Source organism: Loxodonta africana, chromosome 9, assembly GCF_030014295.1.
Source record: "Loxodonta africana isolate mLoxAfr1 chromosome 9, mLoxAfr1.hap2, whole genome shotgun sequence".
In the NCBI taxonomy this organism is placed as follows: domain Eukaryota; kingdom Metazoa; phylum Chordata; class Mammalia; order Proboscidea; family Elephantidae; genus Loxodonta; species Loxodonta africana.
The window spans coordinates 48,651,608-48,670,452 of NC_087350.1; the positions used below are offsets into that span (position 1 = coordinate 48,651,608).

Below are 18,845 nucleotides of genomic sequence, written 5' to 3' on the forward strand. Positions count from 1 at the left end.
CTACACTGGTAAGTAACGTCTGGGTCTTAAAAGCTTGCCAGCAGCCACCTAAAATACATCCATTGGTCCCCACCCTTTTCAGAGCAAAGGAGAATGAAGAAAACCAAAGACACACGGAAAATATCAGTCCAAAAGGACTAATGAACCACAGCATTCACCAGCCTGAACCCAGAAGCACTAGATGGTGCCCAGTTACCACCACCTACCGTTCTCATAGGGATCACAATAGAAGGTCCTGGACACAGTGGGAGAAAAATGTAGAACGAAATTCAAATTCACAAAAAGACCAGACTTGCTGGTCTGATAGACGCTAGAGGAACCTCTGAGACTATGGTTCCTGGACACCTGCTAACTCAGAATTGAAGCCACTCCTGAAGTCCACCTTTCAGCTAAAGGTTAGTCAGGCCTATAGAACAAGCAATAACACAAGTGAGGAATGTGCTTCTTAGTTTAATCAAGTACATGAGACCAAACGGGCAACATCTGCCCAAAAGCCAAGACGAGAAGGCAGAAGGGACAGGAACACTGGACGAACAACACAGGAAACCCAGGGTGGAAAGAGAAAGGGGGAGAGTGCTGACATATTGCAAGAATTGCAACCAAAATCACAAAACAATTTGTGTATAAATTTTTTAATGAGAAACTAATTTGTGCTGTAAACTTTCACCTGAAGTACAATAAAATAATAATTTTACAGACACTGCTAATGGAGTGGAAACTGGCACAAATATTTTGAAGGGCAATTCAGTAACATCCACTAGAATTACAAATGCACATCCCCTTTGACCAAGCAATTTCAGTGCTAAGAATTTACTAAAGTATTGTTTATTACAGGGCAAAGATTAGAAACAAACTAAATATCTATCAAGAGGAGCCTGGTTAATAAGTTGTGGTATATCTATTATGGTTAAGGTTGTGTATCAACTTGGCTATGCCATGATTCTCAGTGGTTTGACAGTCATATGATGGTGTGATCAATTCCATGATGAGATTTGATATTATGTGATCACCTCCATGATGGGATCCACAGAGAGTGGCCAATCAGTTGAAAGGGAGTTTCTTTGGGCATGTGGCCTACACTGAATGTAAGTGGATATTCTGGTAAGGCTTGTGGGCTTTTGCTCATTCTGGATCCGCAGCTGGCTCCTGTTCATCTCATCTCCGATTCTTGGGACTGGAGCTAGCAGCTTACCTGCAGTCTTGCCTGCAGATCTTTGGGATTCATTGATCTTTACAGCCTGTCAAAAAGAGCCCTGCTCTCCAACCTACCAATCTTGGGTTCGCCAGTCCCTGTGGCTAGGTGCATCAGGAGAAGCCTCTATCCTGACCCACGGACTTGAGACGTTCCAGCCTCTACAAGAATGTGAGCCATTTCCTTGATATAAATCTCTCTGCACGTATATATTTATACACTTTACTGGTTTTGCTTCTCTAGAGAACCCAGCCTAAGATAACATCCATACTAAAGACAAACAAAAAATTAAATGAGGAACCTCTTTTAATCCTGATAGGAACCAATCACCATGATATACTGCTAAATGAAAAAGGTGGGGTGCGGAACAGAATACATAATATGCTATTTGTATAAAGAGATACAAAAACACACACACCAGTTTTGTAAATATATACATACCCACACACATTATTCTGGATATACACAGAATATTTCTGGAGAGATGCACACACAAAAAAATTACTTCAACTACCTCTAAGGAAGGGAACTGGATAGTGGGAAGGCCTACTGGTTTTCTCTGAGTCTTGAAAAGACAAGGAAAGAGCATGCCAAAAATATTATCGATCTGCAGTCAGACCTGGGTTGAAATACTATGTAGATGCTTTCCATTTGAAAACCTTGGGCAAGGTTTCTCATCTTTAAAATGGAGATAATAACCTGTTGCTGTAGAGCCAATTTCAACTGATGCCAACTCCATGTGTTACAGAGTAGAACTGCTCCACAGGGTTTTCTTGGCTGTAATCTTCATGGAGGCAGACTGACAGGCTTCCACTGTGCTGCTGGGTGGGTTCAAACTGCCAATCTTTAGGTTAGCAGTCAACTGCAAACCACTTGCAACAGAAAGGCTCCTATAAAATGGGAATAATAGTCCTTGCCTGATAGGATATCACTGCTGATATCAGATGGATCTTGGCTGAAAATAGAGAATACCAGAAAGACGTTTACCTGTGTTTTATTGACTATGCAAAGGCATTTGACTGTGTGGATCATGACAAATGATAGATAACACTGTGAAGAATGGGAATTCCAGAACACTTAATTGTGCTCGTGAGGAATCTGTAATAGACCAAGAGGTCATTGTTTGAACAGAACAAGGGGATACTGTGTGGTTTAAAGTCAGGAAAGCTGTGCATCAGGGTGATATCCTTTTACCATATTTATTCAATCTGTATGCTAAGTAAATAATCCGAGAAAATGGATTATATGAAGAACGCAGCATTAGGATTGGAGGAAGGCTCATTAACAACCTGTGATACACAGATGACACAACCTTGCTTGCTGAAACCCAAGAGGACTTGAAACACATACTGATGGAGATCAAAGACTACAGCCTTCAGTGTGATTACTCCTCTACATAAAGAAAACAACAATCCTCACAACTGGACCAATAAGCAGCATTATGATGAATGGCGAAAAGACTGAAGTTGTCAAGAATTTCATTTTACTTGGATCCACGATCAACACCCATGGAAGCCCCAGCCCAGCCCAGTGCCGTCGAGTCGATTCCGACTCATAGCGACCCTAGAGGCCAGAGTAGAACTGCCCCATAGAGTTTCCAAGGAACGCCTGGCGGATCTGAACTGCCAACCCTTTGGTTAGCAGCCGTAGCACTTAACCACTATGCCACCAGCCCATGGAAGCAGCAGTCAAGAAATCAAAGGAGGTACTGCACTGGGCAACTGTGCAGCAAAAGACCTCCTTTTAGAAGTATTCAAAAGCAAAGATGTCACTTTGAGGATTAAGGTGTGTCTGACCCAAGCCAGGGCATTTTCAATCGCCTCATGTGCATGCAAAACCTGGACACTGAATAAGGAAGACCAAAGAATTGATGCCTTTGAATTATTGGTGTTCGTGAAGAATACTGAATATACCATGGAGTGCCAGAGCAATGAACAAATCTGTCTTGGAAGAAGTACAGCCAAAATGCTCCTAAGAAGCAAGGATGATGAGACTGCGTCTTACATACTTCGGACATGTTGTCAGGAGGAAATCAGGCCCTGGAGAAGGACATCATGTTGGGTAAAGTCAGGGTCAGTGGGAAAGAGGAAGACCCTCAGTGAGATGGACTGACACAGTGGCTGCAACAATGGGCTCAAGCATGACAACAACTGTGAGGATGGTACAGGACCGGGCAGTGTTTCATTCTGTCGTACAGAGCCAACTCAATGGCACCTAATAACAACAGGATTGTTATAAAGGACATGTGTAGGAAGCATGTAGCACAATGGCTACTTGGCAGAGAGTAACCAAAATTAGCCATTACAGACTATTTTAAGGAGAAAGTATAGGATAATAAAGAGAACTGGCTTTGAAGTTGTAGTTGGATTATGAATCCTGGCTCTACCGCTTTCTAATAATAATAATAATAAAAAAAACCTTTTGCCATTGAGTCAATTCTGACTCACAGTGAACCTATAGGACAGAGTAGAACTACCCCATAGGGTTTCCAAGGAGCAGCTGGTGGATTCAAACTGCCAACCTATTGGTTAGCAGCTGGGCTCTTAACCACTGTGCCACCAGGGCTCCATAAAAAAACAACAAACTTTTAAATAGTTATGTTGTCTTAGACAAGTCAGGTTAACTTTGATTTCCCCATGAGGAAAACAGCTTGGAAGAACTACTACCCAACAGGACTGCTGTGATAATTTTAAAAACTGGCTGCTGTCAAGCCGATTCCAACTCTGGGTGACTCCAGGTGTTGCAGAGTAGAATTGCCCCATAGAGTTTTCAGTGGCTGTGACCTTTTGGAATAGATCTCCAGGCTTTTCTTCCAAAACACCTTAGGGTGTCTTTGAATCCCCAACCTTTCAGTGTGTTTTTAAAAAAAAAAAAAATCTGTTGCTGTTAAGTCAATTCAGACTAATGGCAACCCCTTGTGTTAGGAGCTGAGCCACCCAGGGACTCTTTTGCTATGATAATGAAATGAGGGGAATTCTTGCAATGGATACGTACAATAGCTTACATTTTTCAAATACTTACCTTGTGCTAAATGCTTTATATGTATTAACTAATTTGATCTTATTAACTCCGTAAGGTAGATACTGTAATTTTTTCCATTTTACAGACGGAAGAAACTGAGGGACAGAGTTTAAATCACTTGCCAGAGGCCCCAAGCCAACAGGTAACTTTAGTCTAGCTCTAGAGTCAGTACTTCATAACTACAGCAGGCTGCCTTCTACATATGCAGATCCTGCCTGTCACCTACCAAGCTCAAACGTTACCTATTCATAGCAGTGTTTGCATAACACAAGAGTGCATAAACAGTGACTTTTTAAATTAAAGGGCAAAAGGAAGGTGGGTTCTGTTTTTTGTTTTTTTTTTTAAGGTGTAGAGTCCTGAACAAAAACCAGTAGAGAAAGGAGAGCAATACAGCATTTCTGAAAAAATCTAAAAAACTGAAACAGCTTCACAATGAGACTTCTTCCTCCTCTGCTTCTCAGAAGAAAAGCAGAGAACTACACACTTGAAAGAAAATCACTGGGGAGAAAAACAAAACATCATGATTAACACCTAAGAAAGGGATTCCATTTTTCTGCAAACTGAGAAAGGAAGTGCTTCACTCTCCTCTCCCTTACATTAACACTTCCTTTTGGCAGTGACAATGAGATTCAAAGACTCCTCCCCAAAGCTTTTAACAAGCAACACTCTTGAGCAAGAGGTTTCTAAAAGACTGACACATAGTGAATTTGCAGTTAATTTAAGTCCTAGGCACATTACCACCAGGTTAAACAGGGCAAAAGGCATAATTAATCACAAGTTTTACACCCAATGGCCTAATTTATCAGGTTCAGTGGTCCTGAGATAAAGGAAGTCAGAACCTCATATAGGGATCTCAAGTTCAAATACTACCCACCACTGTCTTGTATCTGCAGTTCCCCAACCTGGGGTATGCACCAGTTTATTATTGTAGGTCTTGATTTCTTTCCTGCATGGAATGTCAGTGGGCTTACACCCAAGTCAAATTTGATTTTTAATTATTTTATCTTTAAAATGAAATATACATATATATATATATATGTTGTTGTTAGGTGCCGTCGAGTCGGTTCCGACTCACAGAGACCCTATGCACAGCAGCAGGAATCACTGTCCAGTCCTGCGCCATCCTTACAATTGTTGTTATGCTTGAGCTCAGTGTTGCAGCCGCTGCAGAGCTACGAAATCACTGGAGAGAAAAGTATAACATGAATACCAAAACTCTTCCCCACTACCATCCCTCGTACTTTTTCGCAAAGAAAATCACTGGTAAGAGTTTTTAGGTGTTCTTTCAAGAAAACCACAAACCCTGTATCAGCATAAACTGTTCTGCACTTTACTTTTTAAAATTTTATTTAACATACCTTAAAGATCTTTCCATAGCAGCACATACTCAACTACCTCATTAACTCCTTCAATTTCATAGTATTCCATGGATGGCCATGTCACAATTTACTAAACCGGTTCCCAGTTGATAGCAAAAACCAGGACACAATTTAAATAGCTTTTACAAATATATAAAAACCAAAAATCAAACACATCGCCATCAAGTCGATTCCGACTCATGGTGACCCCATGGGACTGAGTAGAACGGGCCCCCCAGGGTTTCCAAGGCTGTAATCTTGGAACCACCAGCCTTTCAGTTAGCAGCTGAGCGTTTCAACCACTATGCACAGGGGCTCCTTACACACTTACAATGGCTACATATCTTAACAGGTATCTCAGCTTTTTTTGTAAGTCAGTGTGTAGTCTCAACTCCTAGGAGAGGAATTACTGGGTTAGTTTTTCATTTCAATCAATAATGACAAATTATCCTCCAAAAGGTGGCAGCAATTATCCTTTCACTGACAGCACATGGAAGTGGCTGTTTCATCCCATAATTGCCAACAGTGGGTATTAAACTTTCTCATTTTTGCCAAATTGGTAAGTGAAAAATAGTATCTCATTGTTTTGACGTGCGTTTATTGAATTACCAACGAAGTTGATTATCTTTTCTCGTGTTTAATAGCAATCTGCATAAGTTTTTCTTTGAACTGCCTATTCATATCCTTTCCCCACATTTGCCTTTTCTATTGACTTGTCAGAACACTTTGTAAATTAAGGAAATTTGCCTTTTTTCATATGTGCCCCAAGTATTAAATTTAATTTCAATCACTAAATTGGCATTCTGACTGGGGATTTAAATTATTTGTTCTACCTTTATAGGGAATACTCATTCAATATCAATCTCTTACATGTTCAAACTGAAGGGAATTCAAAGATGAATGAGAGTCCCAGTCTTGCAGTTTTTCTTCACAACTCAGAGAGATACAGGAATGAAATTCATTTCTGAGAATGCACAGTAATGATTTATATTAGTTCTTCATTTAGATTAAGTTTGCAGCTGCTTCAGAAAACAATTATGAATTTGGTTATTTCACTCACTAAAAACATCTGAATCAGTATTCTCTAATTCAGCAGATTAATCATAGGTCTTTTTTAACATTATATTAGGCAAAACACCATTCTCAAACTAGACATTTACATTGCCTGCTTTTATTTATAAAGCTGGATATTATTTTTTAGTACCATTAGTACTTATTTTAACAATTCTTATTTTAGTTTAGTTTTTAAAACTATACTCTGGATACGAATGTGAAATATGCCGTTTAGAAAACACACGCAGAGACGGCTTAGCTGAAACGGCCTGTTAGGGAGCTTCAAAATTGTCAGATCAACTTCTCCGTAACCCTCTTCTGCTCATTCAACCAGTGGAAAGAGAAATACTCTGCTTTTTCAATTTCTTTAATTTCTTACTTTAGAAATGTCTTACTCTCTTACAAAAAAAAGACTAATTTCATACCCGTGGAAGCAGCTTTCACCTCACACCCTCACACCCAGCCTGTGGTGTGGCCAGATAATAAGACTCCACCACTGCTATTCTCGAGCGTGGATTTTGGAAAGGATCACCGCTGACACAGGCACACCTGACATCTGACCACTGCCAAGTGTCCAGCCACGCCCAACACCAGCCTCAACATTCGAAAGAGGGGATCACTGCCCCCTCCCACCAAACTCCTTAGCCTTTGCCCTTTAATCTACTTGGGAAAGTTTCTCCATCCTCATCATTAATAATTACTACTTGCTGAAGGCCTGATGCACGCTACGCATGTTGTAAAGGCTTTATTTGCAGTATTTTACTGAATGAATCCTCTTGACCTCCCCCCCATAAGGCAGGTACTATTAGCTCATTTTGAAAAAAAAAAAATTGTGCTCATGAGGAACTTGTACATAGACCAAGAGGCAGTCATTCGAATAGGATAAGGGGATACTGCGTGGTTTAAAGTCAGGAAAGGTGTGCATCAGGGTTGTATCCTTTCACCATACTTATTCAATCTGTATCTGTATGCTGAGCAAATAACTCAAGAAAACAGACTATATGAAGAATGAGGCATCAAGATTGGAAGACTCATTAACAACCTGCCATATGCAGATTACACAACCTTGCTTGCTGAAAGCCAAGAAGACTTGAAGAACTTACTGATGAAGATCAGAGACTACAGGCTTCAGTATGGATTACACCTCCACACAAAGAAAACAAAAATTCTCACAACTGATCCAATAAGCAACATTACGATAAAAGGAGAAAAGATGGAAGTTGTCAAGGATTTCATTTTACTTGGATTCACAATCAACGCCCATGGAACCAGCAGTCAAGAAATCAAACAATGTATTACGTTGGGCAAATCTGCTGCAAAAGAACTCTTTGAAGTATTAGAAAGCAAAGATGTCACTTTGAGGGCTATGGTGCGCCTGACTCAAGCCATGGTATTTTCAATCACCTCATATGGCCGTGAAACCTGGACGACAAATAAGGAAGATAGAAGAAGAATTGACGCCTCTGAGTTATGGTGTTGGCAAAGAATACTGAATATACCATGGACTGCCAGAAGAATGAACAAACCTGTCCTGGAAGAAGTACAGCCAGAATGCTCCTTGGGAGCAAGGGTGGCGAGACTTCACCTCACTTACTTTGGGCATGTTATGAGGAGGCACCAGTCCCTGGAGAAGAACATCATGCTTGGTAAAGTGGAGGGTCTGCGAGAAAGAGTAAGATCCTCAGCAAGGGGGACCGACACAGTGGCTGCAACAACAGGCTCAAGCGTAACAACTGTGAGGATGGTACAGGACCAGGCAGTGTTTCTTCCTGTTGTACATAGATAGGGTCGCTATGAGTCAGAATCGAATGGACGGCAGCTAACATTAGCCCATTTTAGAGATAAGGAAACTGAGAATTCAAGTGGTTGACTTTCCCAGAGCTATTACGAAGTTTGCCCATCTAGCCCCTCAACACAATAACCCCTTATCCTTGTTTTTGCCCTGAGGGAAATAACACGGCAGGCAGAGAGAGGTAGGAAGGAGGTGAGGAAAAGGCAGAATAAAAAGATGCTTGCGCCAGATTACATTCCTGCCCTATAACAGTGGGCAGGGAAAGGGACAGCACTGGTGGTAAACATCCTCCTATTGCTGCCCAGGGTTCCTGGTTCTTCCTCTGTGAAGAGGAAGGTGATGGAGGAGAAAACATCACTGCGCCTTCTTTTCTACATCAAATCACCAGCAAAGTTACCGGCTGTGAGCAGAGAAAAAGTCCCAGGTGGGACTCCTGCTGAAGTGTAATCTGCTATCCAGAGTCTCAGTTTTTATCCCCTTCTCACATCAGAGCCCCTTACCCTGGCTCATTCTACCTGCTTTAAAATAAAAAGCTACCTTTAAATACTAATGTCTCAATTAATAAGAGACCACAGATCTAGGGCTCAAGTAACTGTTCCTACTGGTGTTTGAAGATGAAAGTCACAGAGAGTACATGCTGCCAAGAAGACACAGGGTTCAGCCTAAGTTCAACAGAATTGAAAGCAGCACTGAGACTCTTGCCTGTTCAAAAAGCAAGAGCAAACTGAAGGGGCATCCAGTACTGACCAAGCAGCAAGGAAGCCAAATCTGGAAGCACTGGAGGATAAGAGACAAGGAAAGCCAAGTCAACAAGACCAGTGAAGGCCAGGGACAAAGCAGAGCCATGAGGAGTGGAGAGCGTGCAGGTTTGGGAAGAAAACGAACAGACACTGGGGAGTGAAGGCAGACTGGGCAACCAGAGGCAAGAGGCCACTTACACAATGAGGCACTGTGGGCACAGTCACAGGGGAGAGTGGTACTGTCCTATAAATCAACCGTACAAGCCAGCCTGGGATACTCCTCCCTAAGACCTGAAGTAAAACATGAAGAAGAGGGGTTCTAGAAATATATATGCATGCATGCTTTAAAAAGAAAAACAAGACCTGATGCAAGATCGCATGTCAATAAGGCACAGTAAGTAAAGCTGTCTGAAATCTTTGCAAGATCGCACTCGAAAAAAGCTACAAAACACATCAGCATGCCCCATGCATCACGACTACGATTATGATCTGCTGTTCAGTGATGCAACAAACAAGGAAATGCTCTCCCCTAAACCAGCTTCCAAGGCTCACTAAAAATAAAATGTATTCTACTTGAAGGACTTTAGAACAAGAAAGCCACTTTGCTAAGACAGAAAAATCAGCTGACTGTAATATAACAAATGGCTGATTTTGAGAAGGATGAACAGATACCAGTTAATCAATATCCTGCTCTTCCTTCCACCCTGCTCTTTCCACTAAGTTTGAGCAAAAGAGCCAAAAAGACAATGACTGCTCTTACATATGATAACACTATACCCACTGCCATTGAGTCAATTCTAACTTATACTGACCCCATAGTGTTTCCAAGGCCGTAAATCTCTACAGAAGAAGACTGCCACATCTTTCTCCTGCGGAGCCACTGGTGGATTTGAACCACCAACCTTTTGGTTAAGCAGTCAAGCTCTTTAACTGCTGCACCACCAGGGCTCTTGATAACATTATAAACCAAACCAAACCCGCTGCCACTGAGTAGATTCCAACTCACAATGACCCTATAGGACAGAGAAGAACTGCCCCATAGGGTTTCCAAGGAGCACCTAGTGGATTCAAACTGCTGACCTTTTGGTTAGCAGCCGTAGTGCTTAACCACTGCACTACCAGGGTTTAAATAACATTATAGGTTCACATAAAACATCCAGTTAATGGAATATATAGCTACCGGAGTTTTCAAAGGTGTTGCATATTTACCAATTTCTTATACGGCACCAGGGCATTCGTCTTCCATTTAATGCCATTATAATCTTAAGTATTTTATAAATACTTATTTATCAGCAAAAATAACTAAAAGCATGGGTGAATTTATTTATAATACTGACATAAGAAAGGCCTTTCCAAGCACGGCATAAATCCCAGAAGCCATAAAGGCAAAGACAAATAAATCTGGCAACACAAAAATATATTGACAAAAAATATTCCCCTCCCAAAAAGCCAGAAGATAAACAGCATATTGTTTAATGCATGCAACACACGTGACAAAGGGCTACTTTCTAAATTCTTTAATTTATAAATCAAACAAATTGGGCTGACACAATCAATGGCAGAATGGGCAAGATACAAAGACAAGACAAATGACCAAAAAAACATGAAAAGATGTTTAACTTCATGATTAAAGACATGTAAATTACAAAAAGAAAAAATAATGACACCATTTTCCATCTATTGGACTTGCACACATTTTAAAAGAGCTGGCACGTGTAATCCTGAGGAATAATTTGGTAAACTGTAAGGAGCACTTACCTATGGTGCACAATCAACTACTAAGAATTGCGCGTATAAATATATTACTTGCAAAAGTATGTTAGGATGCCATAACAAAAAAAAAAAAAAAGGAGGAGGAAAGGGGATTAACAACCTGAAATTCTAACAAAAGAAGACTGGCAAAAAAATAAAATAAAATCTACAATACTATGCAGCAATTAAAAAGAATAAATTTGTGTGCTCTGATAAAGAGCTTGAAGATTTAGCCACGAACAGCATGCTGTAGAACAATATGTGTGTAGACAAGAGATTTTCTTTGTGTATAGTCCTTAAAAGGATACATATATGCTGCTATATCCATAAACATGTTTCCAGAAGGACTTACAAAGAACTATTAATGGCAGTCATCTTTGGGAAGAAGGACTAAGGGCTGGGGAGAGGGCAACAAATTTTTTTTTTTTTCTTTTGAATTTTTTATAACATAGCTGTATACCGGGGCCCTGCTGGGGCTTGGCTGCTAACCGAAAGGTCAGCGGTTTAAACCCACCCATTGACTTGGCAGGAGATAAGACCTGGGGACTTGCTCCTATAAAGATTACGGCCTAGAAAAGCCTCTGGGCAGTTCTACTTTGTCACATGGGGTTGCTATAAGTCAGAATCAACTCAATGACACTGAACAACAACACAGCTGTATTATTTATGCTAAAAGTTTTTTTTTTTTAAGGCATGTGTAGATTTTTACCTAAAAAAATAAAATAAAATTACTTTGTTAGACCTACGAATTTACAGGAGAAAAAAGGCTACAAATGGATAACTATTGTATAAAGCAGACAATTACAGAGGCAGAAACAAAGAACTATGAGAAGTAACAAGGATGATTACTTTTGACAAAAACAAACAAACAAAAAAAAAAACACTGCTGTCAAGTCCAACTCATGCTGACTGTGATCCAGAGTTTTCTTGGCTGTAATCTTTACAGAAGCAGGCCACTAGCCCTTTCTTCCACAGTTCTGCTAGGTTGAGTTTGAACCACTAACATTTAGGTTAGTAGTTGAGTACAAACCATTGCACCTCCTAGGGACCCACTTTTGACAGATACTTAAAAAAAATCAAAATAAAACAAAGAAAAACTTCAGGGTGGAAGTAATATTTGAACAGGGCCTTGCATTTCAAGTGAAACAGCAAGAGAACACTGCACACAGAAGGCATGGCAGAAGAAAGGCAGAGCAGAGTGAAAATGTACAGTGCTTGGGGTATATAGTGAGTAGTACAGTGTGGTCAAGGCACAGGTTCAAAGGTGACATGGGAAAGATGGGTGCCACAGTAAGAAACGTGCAGTGCCTTGAGTACTGGATTCAAGAACTCAAACTGAATTCTGGTAGCAGCAGATTTGAACATGAATCCAAAGAAGGAATCGACAGGACTTGGAGACTAAGAGAGGATATCCATTCTGGGGAGCAAGTTAGTTCAGCCTCGGCTAAGTTGGGCGTCTGTACAGAGCTGTCCAACAGGCAGTTGGAAATACAGGGCTGAAGCTCTAGAGAAACATAAGACTTGGAGATACTGATTTAGGAGTGACAAAAAAAATTACCGAGTATAGCTGATAAGATGACGTTATCCAGGGAAACAACACAGAAGAGCTGAAAACAGAAAAGGCCTTTTCTCCTATAAAGGAGATACTAGAGCATGTTATATGGTAAAAGAGGTAACACCTATATCTAGCATCAACGGCTCTGTTAAGCTCTGAGGAAACTGAACAATGAAAACCAGAATCTAAACAAATGACACCCTCTCACACTGCTGACCCATCTTGAAGAGAACCTAAAGATGGGAAAACCAAAAAAAGAAAGCCCAAGCCTGTTGCTGTCGAGTCAATTCCGACTCATACAGACCCTATAGGACAGGGTAGACTGCCCCCTAGGGTTTCCAAGGAGCATCTGGTGGATTCAAACTGCCGACCTTTTGGTTAGCAGGCATAACTCTTAACCACTACACCATCAGGGCTTCCAAAGATGGGAAGGGACTCTCAAATGTCACCTCGGTAAACCACCTACAGCTTTGAAATTCCCTCTTCAACATTCACGGACAAAGCCCTGGAAACATCTCCCCATAATGACAAACAGAACAAAAGTGTAAAAACTAAGCAATTAGAGACATGCTGAGTTCTGGAGATTCCCACGCTGCTGAGCTTTCGCACTCTTGATGTGTAGCTCTCTGAGGGCAGGAACTGTGTACCCAGGCCCAGTAGTATGCCTGGCACAGAGAGGCTCTCAGTACATGTCTGCTGACACCAGGCTCGACGTGGTGGCGCAAAATCCACTGGCTGCTGCCAGAACTGCACCCTCAGCTTTCTTTCGACTTTTCCTACTGAAGACTCAAGAAGTACTGGATTGTCTCTGCTAGTAGGCACAATGTAGCAAGGAAGCTTATTCCCACCTAACCTATAAGCCTAAAAACCAAACTCATTGCCATCGAGTCAATGCCAACTCCTAGCAACCCTATAGGGCTGAAGAGAACTGTCCCACAGGGTTTCCACGGCTGTAATCCTTATGGAAACAGACTGTCATTATCTTTCTCCCGTGGAGTGGCTGGTGGGTTGGAACCAGACCTTTCAGTTAGCAACCAAGCACTTAGCCACTGTGCCACCAGGGCTCCTACTTAACCAAAGAAAACTACTTTGTTCCACAAGATGCTATGCTTTATTTAAAAATATCTAGTTATGCTTCCAAGAACAGAAAGTAAGTTTACAAACTTGGGAGTTGTTTAAGGCACCAAGAGGCTTACAATTCCAAAGCCAGATTTGCACCTGCTGGCTTCAATAACTTGCCGATACCTGAGACACAATTCAAAGTAGGCTTTCTCTATCAGGCACTGAAGACCTCAAGATCCCTAATTTTCATTCTCATTTAAAAAGTCATTGAAAGGAACACATTTGAAGCACTAGGGACAATAAGCATGGTAACAGCAGTAACAACTACATAAAAATAACTTTTCTAGGTATTTCTGCCTGCGTCTAGATGAAAACTAAAATTGAGCTGTCATAATTTACAATCTAATCCTTCAGAAAGTAGAGCTGAATAACACCAGGGCTGCACAACACATGCTGGTGCTACTGAAACCCAACGCAAGAAAAAATAAAATAAATAAAATGGCATTCTGTGATGGATATTCATGAAGCACTCATCCTAATTTAAAGAAAACAAGTCTAGAGTTCTTACTGCATTAATTCATGTGCGCCTGAAAGAACATTTTTATCCAAACTGTTACATTTCCTACCAAGGCGTTAACATTCTCCAGGTCTGCTCAGATACACTGCTAATTCTGAGACAGTGCCACTTGTCCTTCAGTCAATGCAAATCTAACTGAAGACTCTCCTGAAATTTCCTAGTGGAGGAGGGAATGGCCTCTTTAACCTTACTAGCAATGGTAAAAAAAAAGAAAATAAGAGCTAACAGTTATTGAGCTCTTCCTACGTACTGTATGCTAAGCAAGCTCTTTACTTGCTCACTGAATCTTCATGACAACAGATACTGCAATTACCCCCATTTTACAGGTAAGGAAATAGAGACTAAGAAATTTACCCAAGGTCACACAGCTAATGATTGGCTAAACCAATATTTGGACCTAAGTTTGTCAGACTCCAGAGCCAGAACTCTTATCTCCTATAAAATAAGGAGTTTAATCCAGGCATACTGGTGAGATGCAGAGTTTTAATGGGGCCAGATTCTTATTGATCAACTTCGAGTGAAAAGAGAATTCTCATTTAAGGATGTATCACTACACTGACAAAGTCAGGCTGAGTCTGACACAGTGGTAATCACATTGTACTTTAAGTGGTTTGTAGCCATTTCCATTCTTTTTACTTCTGTTATTGAAGTAGGCAAGAGTAGAAGTGCCAAATTCTATCAAGTTTATTATACAAAGAGAAGGACTTGTTTCAGGTAAAAAAATAAGCTTTCTTTCTTAAAGACAAAGAACTCAAAGTAAGAATGGTAAGGACCATCATCTTATTTGCTCACTGCTATCATTTCAGGGAGCAGCGAAACTGAAAATACATTAAGTCCCGCCTCTTACGACAAAAGGATTAGAGAAGCTCACCTTGAATTACATTCTTCCATGAGGTTTTCCATGCCATCAACATCAACCAGAAAATAACCATGAGAAATTAAACTGCATTCAGTTGATGACTCTCACTATGCTAAATTCAGCAGTTTGTCAGCTATAAAAGATTAAATGGACACAATTAAGAAGTTTGAAAAAATTAAGAATGTAAATTAAAGTAACATGAAAATGAATGAGAATAAAACATAATGATGACAGTTTGGAGTTATGATACTGACATTTTTGACAAATACATTGGTCAACTGGAAGGTAGATGTGGGACAGAGACTTAGAAATCCACAACTCAGTGGATACACATAGGTCCAAGAGCCTAGCATTTCTTGACCTCAATAAATTTATCCCTAATAATAATGAAGATGATATATGCAATGAGCAGTTAATATGTGGTACAAACTGTGCTACCACCTTTGTATACTTATTTTAAAACTCATAGCAATCCTATGGATTTTATTACCTCCACCTTACAGATGAGAAAACGGAGGCTCAGAGACATTACATAAATTGCCCAAGTTTACACAGCTAGTAAGTAGCCTTGCTGGGGCTCAAATCAGCTCTATCTGATTCCAAAGGTGATGCTCTTTCCCCACAGACACCTACTGTGGAATTATGATTTTTTCTTTTCCCATTATCAGGATTAAACATTTTAATGTTTCAAATATTCATTTTGTGTTATCTGTACTCTTAATGGTAGCATTAGACATAAGTGATATATGCCAGAGAAAGCTAATAACAAAGAGCTTCTCCTTAAAAAAAAAAAAAAAAAAAAGATAAAAAAATGTTTACCAACAAAAATCAGGAAGCACTTATTAAGTAACCTATTATAAAAGTCCGACCTTATTACTAGATACCATAAGGGCTCCAGAGAAATGTTAAGACAATGCTCTCAAAAAACTCCCTCTCCAGTTGGGACAAGAACAAATAAGCGAGGACCAAGTGCTGAATCCTGTGCTTCTGAGTGCCACAAAGCATGAGGGTAGGGCAGTCAGGAACACCCCGTTGGAGGAAGTATAACTTCAGCAAGGGCTTGAAGGAAGTGTAGAATTTGCACAGAGAAGAAAAAGGAGGCCAATACTTCAGAAGAGGGAAAAGCAGGAGCAAAGCCCTAGAGGGAGTAATGAACTTGATTCTGCAGAGGACAAGACTTGGAGAAGGAGAAGCAGGGAATAAATTTCAGGGGTGGGGTGGGGCCAATTCAAGGAAAGCCTTGAAAACACAGGATGGGCAATGGCTGAACACAAAGTGGCAAGCAAAAGGACACTGCTCAGCTGTGGAGCAGTGGTGAAAACTGCCACGGCACAAGCTAGTCTCTGGCCTCTGGCTTCTCCCCTCCCGCCAAATTATCACAAACCACTCCTTGTCTCCTGTTGCTTGCCAATCAATGCCTTTAGAATAGTTTCAACTTTGGCTTAGTGTTCAAGTCCTTTCAGGAACTAGCCCCCATCAACTTTTCCTTCTACTACCCTCTTAGATTTTTTTCGACCCTTTTAGATGAACCCTTCTCTGCAACTGGAGACTGGTCTATTCACTAACTCCATACAATCATTGGGCTTGATTCCTCTTTTCCTATCTGAATCCTACTCATTCTTTAACACCCAGCTCAATCCTGCCCCCCTCACTAAGCTCCCCCTGACCACTCAGCCTACAGTGACCTCCACCTCTCCTTCACAATGCTACAGCACACTGCCTTGTCTCATCACAGGTAATGTCTCTGCACACAGTGTAAAGCTGCTTGGAGGTTGGAAGTGTTCTTTTTACTACTTTACTCATCACAGAGAACAGCTTCTTGACATTTAATAAGCAAGCAAGCACTAAACTATTTTTCTGACTTACTATAGGAAGTTTGGCATTAGCATAAAGGAAGGATGGGGGCGGGGGGGTTGGAGTCAAAGACCAGCTAAGAAGCTGTTGCAATAATCCAGATGTGAAGCAAAGAGGGCCTGGACTAGGGAACAAAGAGAAAAACGGGCAAATATAAACAACAAATTTTTTTGCACGCAAAAAATCGACAGAATGTGGCTGAGTACTACCAGGGACAAAAGCGAGGGATGAATTATGCTTAAGACAAGGTTTAGAAAGCGGTTCTTGGAATCATTTTATAGCCTGTCTGGAACAAAGTGCGTTAAGTGGCTAAAAAGTGCACATTTGCAAAGTCTTCAGTGCAACTGCCCAATATCTTGAACCAGGGACAGCCTTTCCGATTTCAGACATAAACAGGATGGTAGAGTTGGAAGGGTCTTTAGAAAGCCTCACTGATCAGACGGGGAAACTGAGGCTCAACATAGGAGAAGCTTGCTCAAATCCTCAAAACAGAGAAGGGCACTGTTCACACCCTTAACCCAGCCCCAGCCGGGGCCTCCGTAACGGCAGGACCGACTGAGGGCAAGAGTGACCATGGAGACGTCCGGGGACAAGCACGACGCGCCGCCGCCTCCTGTTTACCTGGAAAAGGCGGCGGCGTGAGGCAGGGGCTCCGCTGCAGAAGCTAGCAGGGCCGAACCCGCAGCCAGGCCTGGCTCTTCAGGAGACTCAACCATTCCGCCTCCCCGTACAAAGGAGAGCGCCCCCGGGTGCGCGGGGCGCTGAAGCCGGGGATCCGAAGACGCCCGGGACCGAGGTTTGGGAAGCCCCGGACAGCTGCCGGAATCCGACCCTCGGCCCCGCCAGAAGCTCCCGGACTTCGGAGCCGAGCACGGTTGGCCCCTCTGCGGCGCAGGCCTGGCCAGAGCAGGTACCCCGGGCCTCCCGACTCCACCCGGCCTCGGCTCCAGCCCGCGCCGTCCGCCCACCCACCGGCCCGCCGGACTGACCAGGCGCGGAGCGCCCGCCCCGCCGCGCCCAAACGGAACCGGACAGCTGCCCCGTGCTGCCCCGGGCTCCGCCCGCAACTCGGCCACCGCCCACCGCCTGCCGCCCGCCGCCCGCCGCCCGCTGCCCGGGGCGGGTGCGCCTCACCTGGCCTGAGCGCCGCGATCACATCGCCCGCTCGCGGCGCCCCCACCGCCGTCGCCCGCGACAGGCCTGTCCCCGTCGCTCCGGCTGCCGCCCCAGCCCGCGCCCCCCGCCCCCGGAAGCGTTTCCCGGCCCCGCCCCCTCGGCGCCAGCGCTTCCGGCCAGGCGGGGAGTTAGGAGGCGGCGCGCCGCGTTGAGGTTCACGCGGGTCAGTGGGGTTCCGGAACCTCGGCACAGGGGAGCAGCGGACTTCAGACCAGCCGTGCGACCGTGGAGCCTTTCTCCTCAAGCGGCCGCGATTCTGCAGGCCGCGGCCTTCCGTCCGGTGTTCTCCTCGGCACCTCTTGCTGGCAGGAGGAGGGCCCGCAGCGGGGAGCGCGCGGGCGTCTTCGGAGCCGATTGGGTGAGAGATCAGGACCCTTGGGCCGCCAAGACTGCGGGCCTGCTCGCACCTCCGGCCCAAGGCTTCTCCCAGAGACCTGCACGCCCGCAGTCCTTCGGGTGTCCGTCCCTCACCGGAGCCGCGCCTGGCGTGACAGCAGAAGGTAGTTAGGAGCGCCGGCCTGGGAACCTGCTGTACCCGCTCGCATAACGTATGACCTTGGGCAGATTTCCTTTCCCTCAAAACAGACATAAGAATTCCCAATTTGGGATTATAAACCCCAGTCACAGAGCAAGTCTCAAAAACGTGCGTTTCCAGACCCTCGGAGACACCTGGCATCATCATCCTGGAGTGGAAGTGGGAGCCTCATCCAGCATTTTCCTTTCAGCTTCAGGCACATTTAACACCCTTTAAAGAGATTTTCTTTGCATTTTGTAGAATCCTGAGTAGTTTTGACAAAGGTGTATTTTCCCTTTTCTGACTTTGTAATAAAAATAAATTAAGAGTCAAAGATACC

The 18,845-nt window shown here is 42.9% G+C and overlaps 1 protein-coding gene across 6 annotated transcripts in view; it reads right to left on the reverse strand.

Annotated features, from left to right (window-relative positions):
• The window catches only part of ZBTB34 (zinc finger and BTB domain containing 34), a 31,478-nt gene extending 13,444 nt beyond the window's left edge, over window positions 1-18,034 (reverse strand). Inside the window, exons 1-2 of one of the 6 annotated variants that reach the window (XM_064291421.1) lie at window positions 17,950-18,034; window positions 14,974-15,094 (exon numbers count right to left, since the gene is read on the reverse strand). In XM_064291421.1, the coding sequence (XP_064147491.1) occupies window positions 14,974-15,005 (32 nt within the window). In that variant the 5' untranslated portion in view covers window positions 15,006-15,094; window positions 17,950-18,034. Of the gene's footprint in view, window positions 1-6,441; window positions 15,742-17,436; window positions 17,701-17,949 lie in introns of those variants that run through there. The other 5 variants (XM_064291423.1, XM_064291422.1, XM_064291420.1 and 2 more) reach the window with 5 other exon arrangements.
• Window positions 18,035-18,845: the final 811 nt, after the last annotated feature.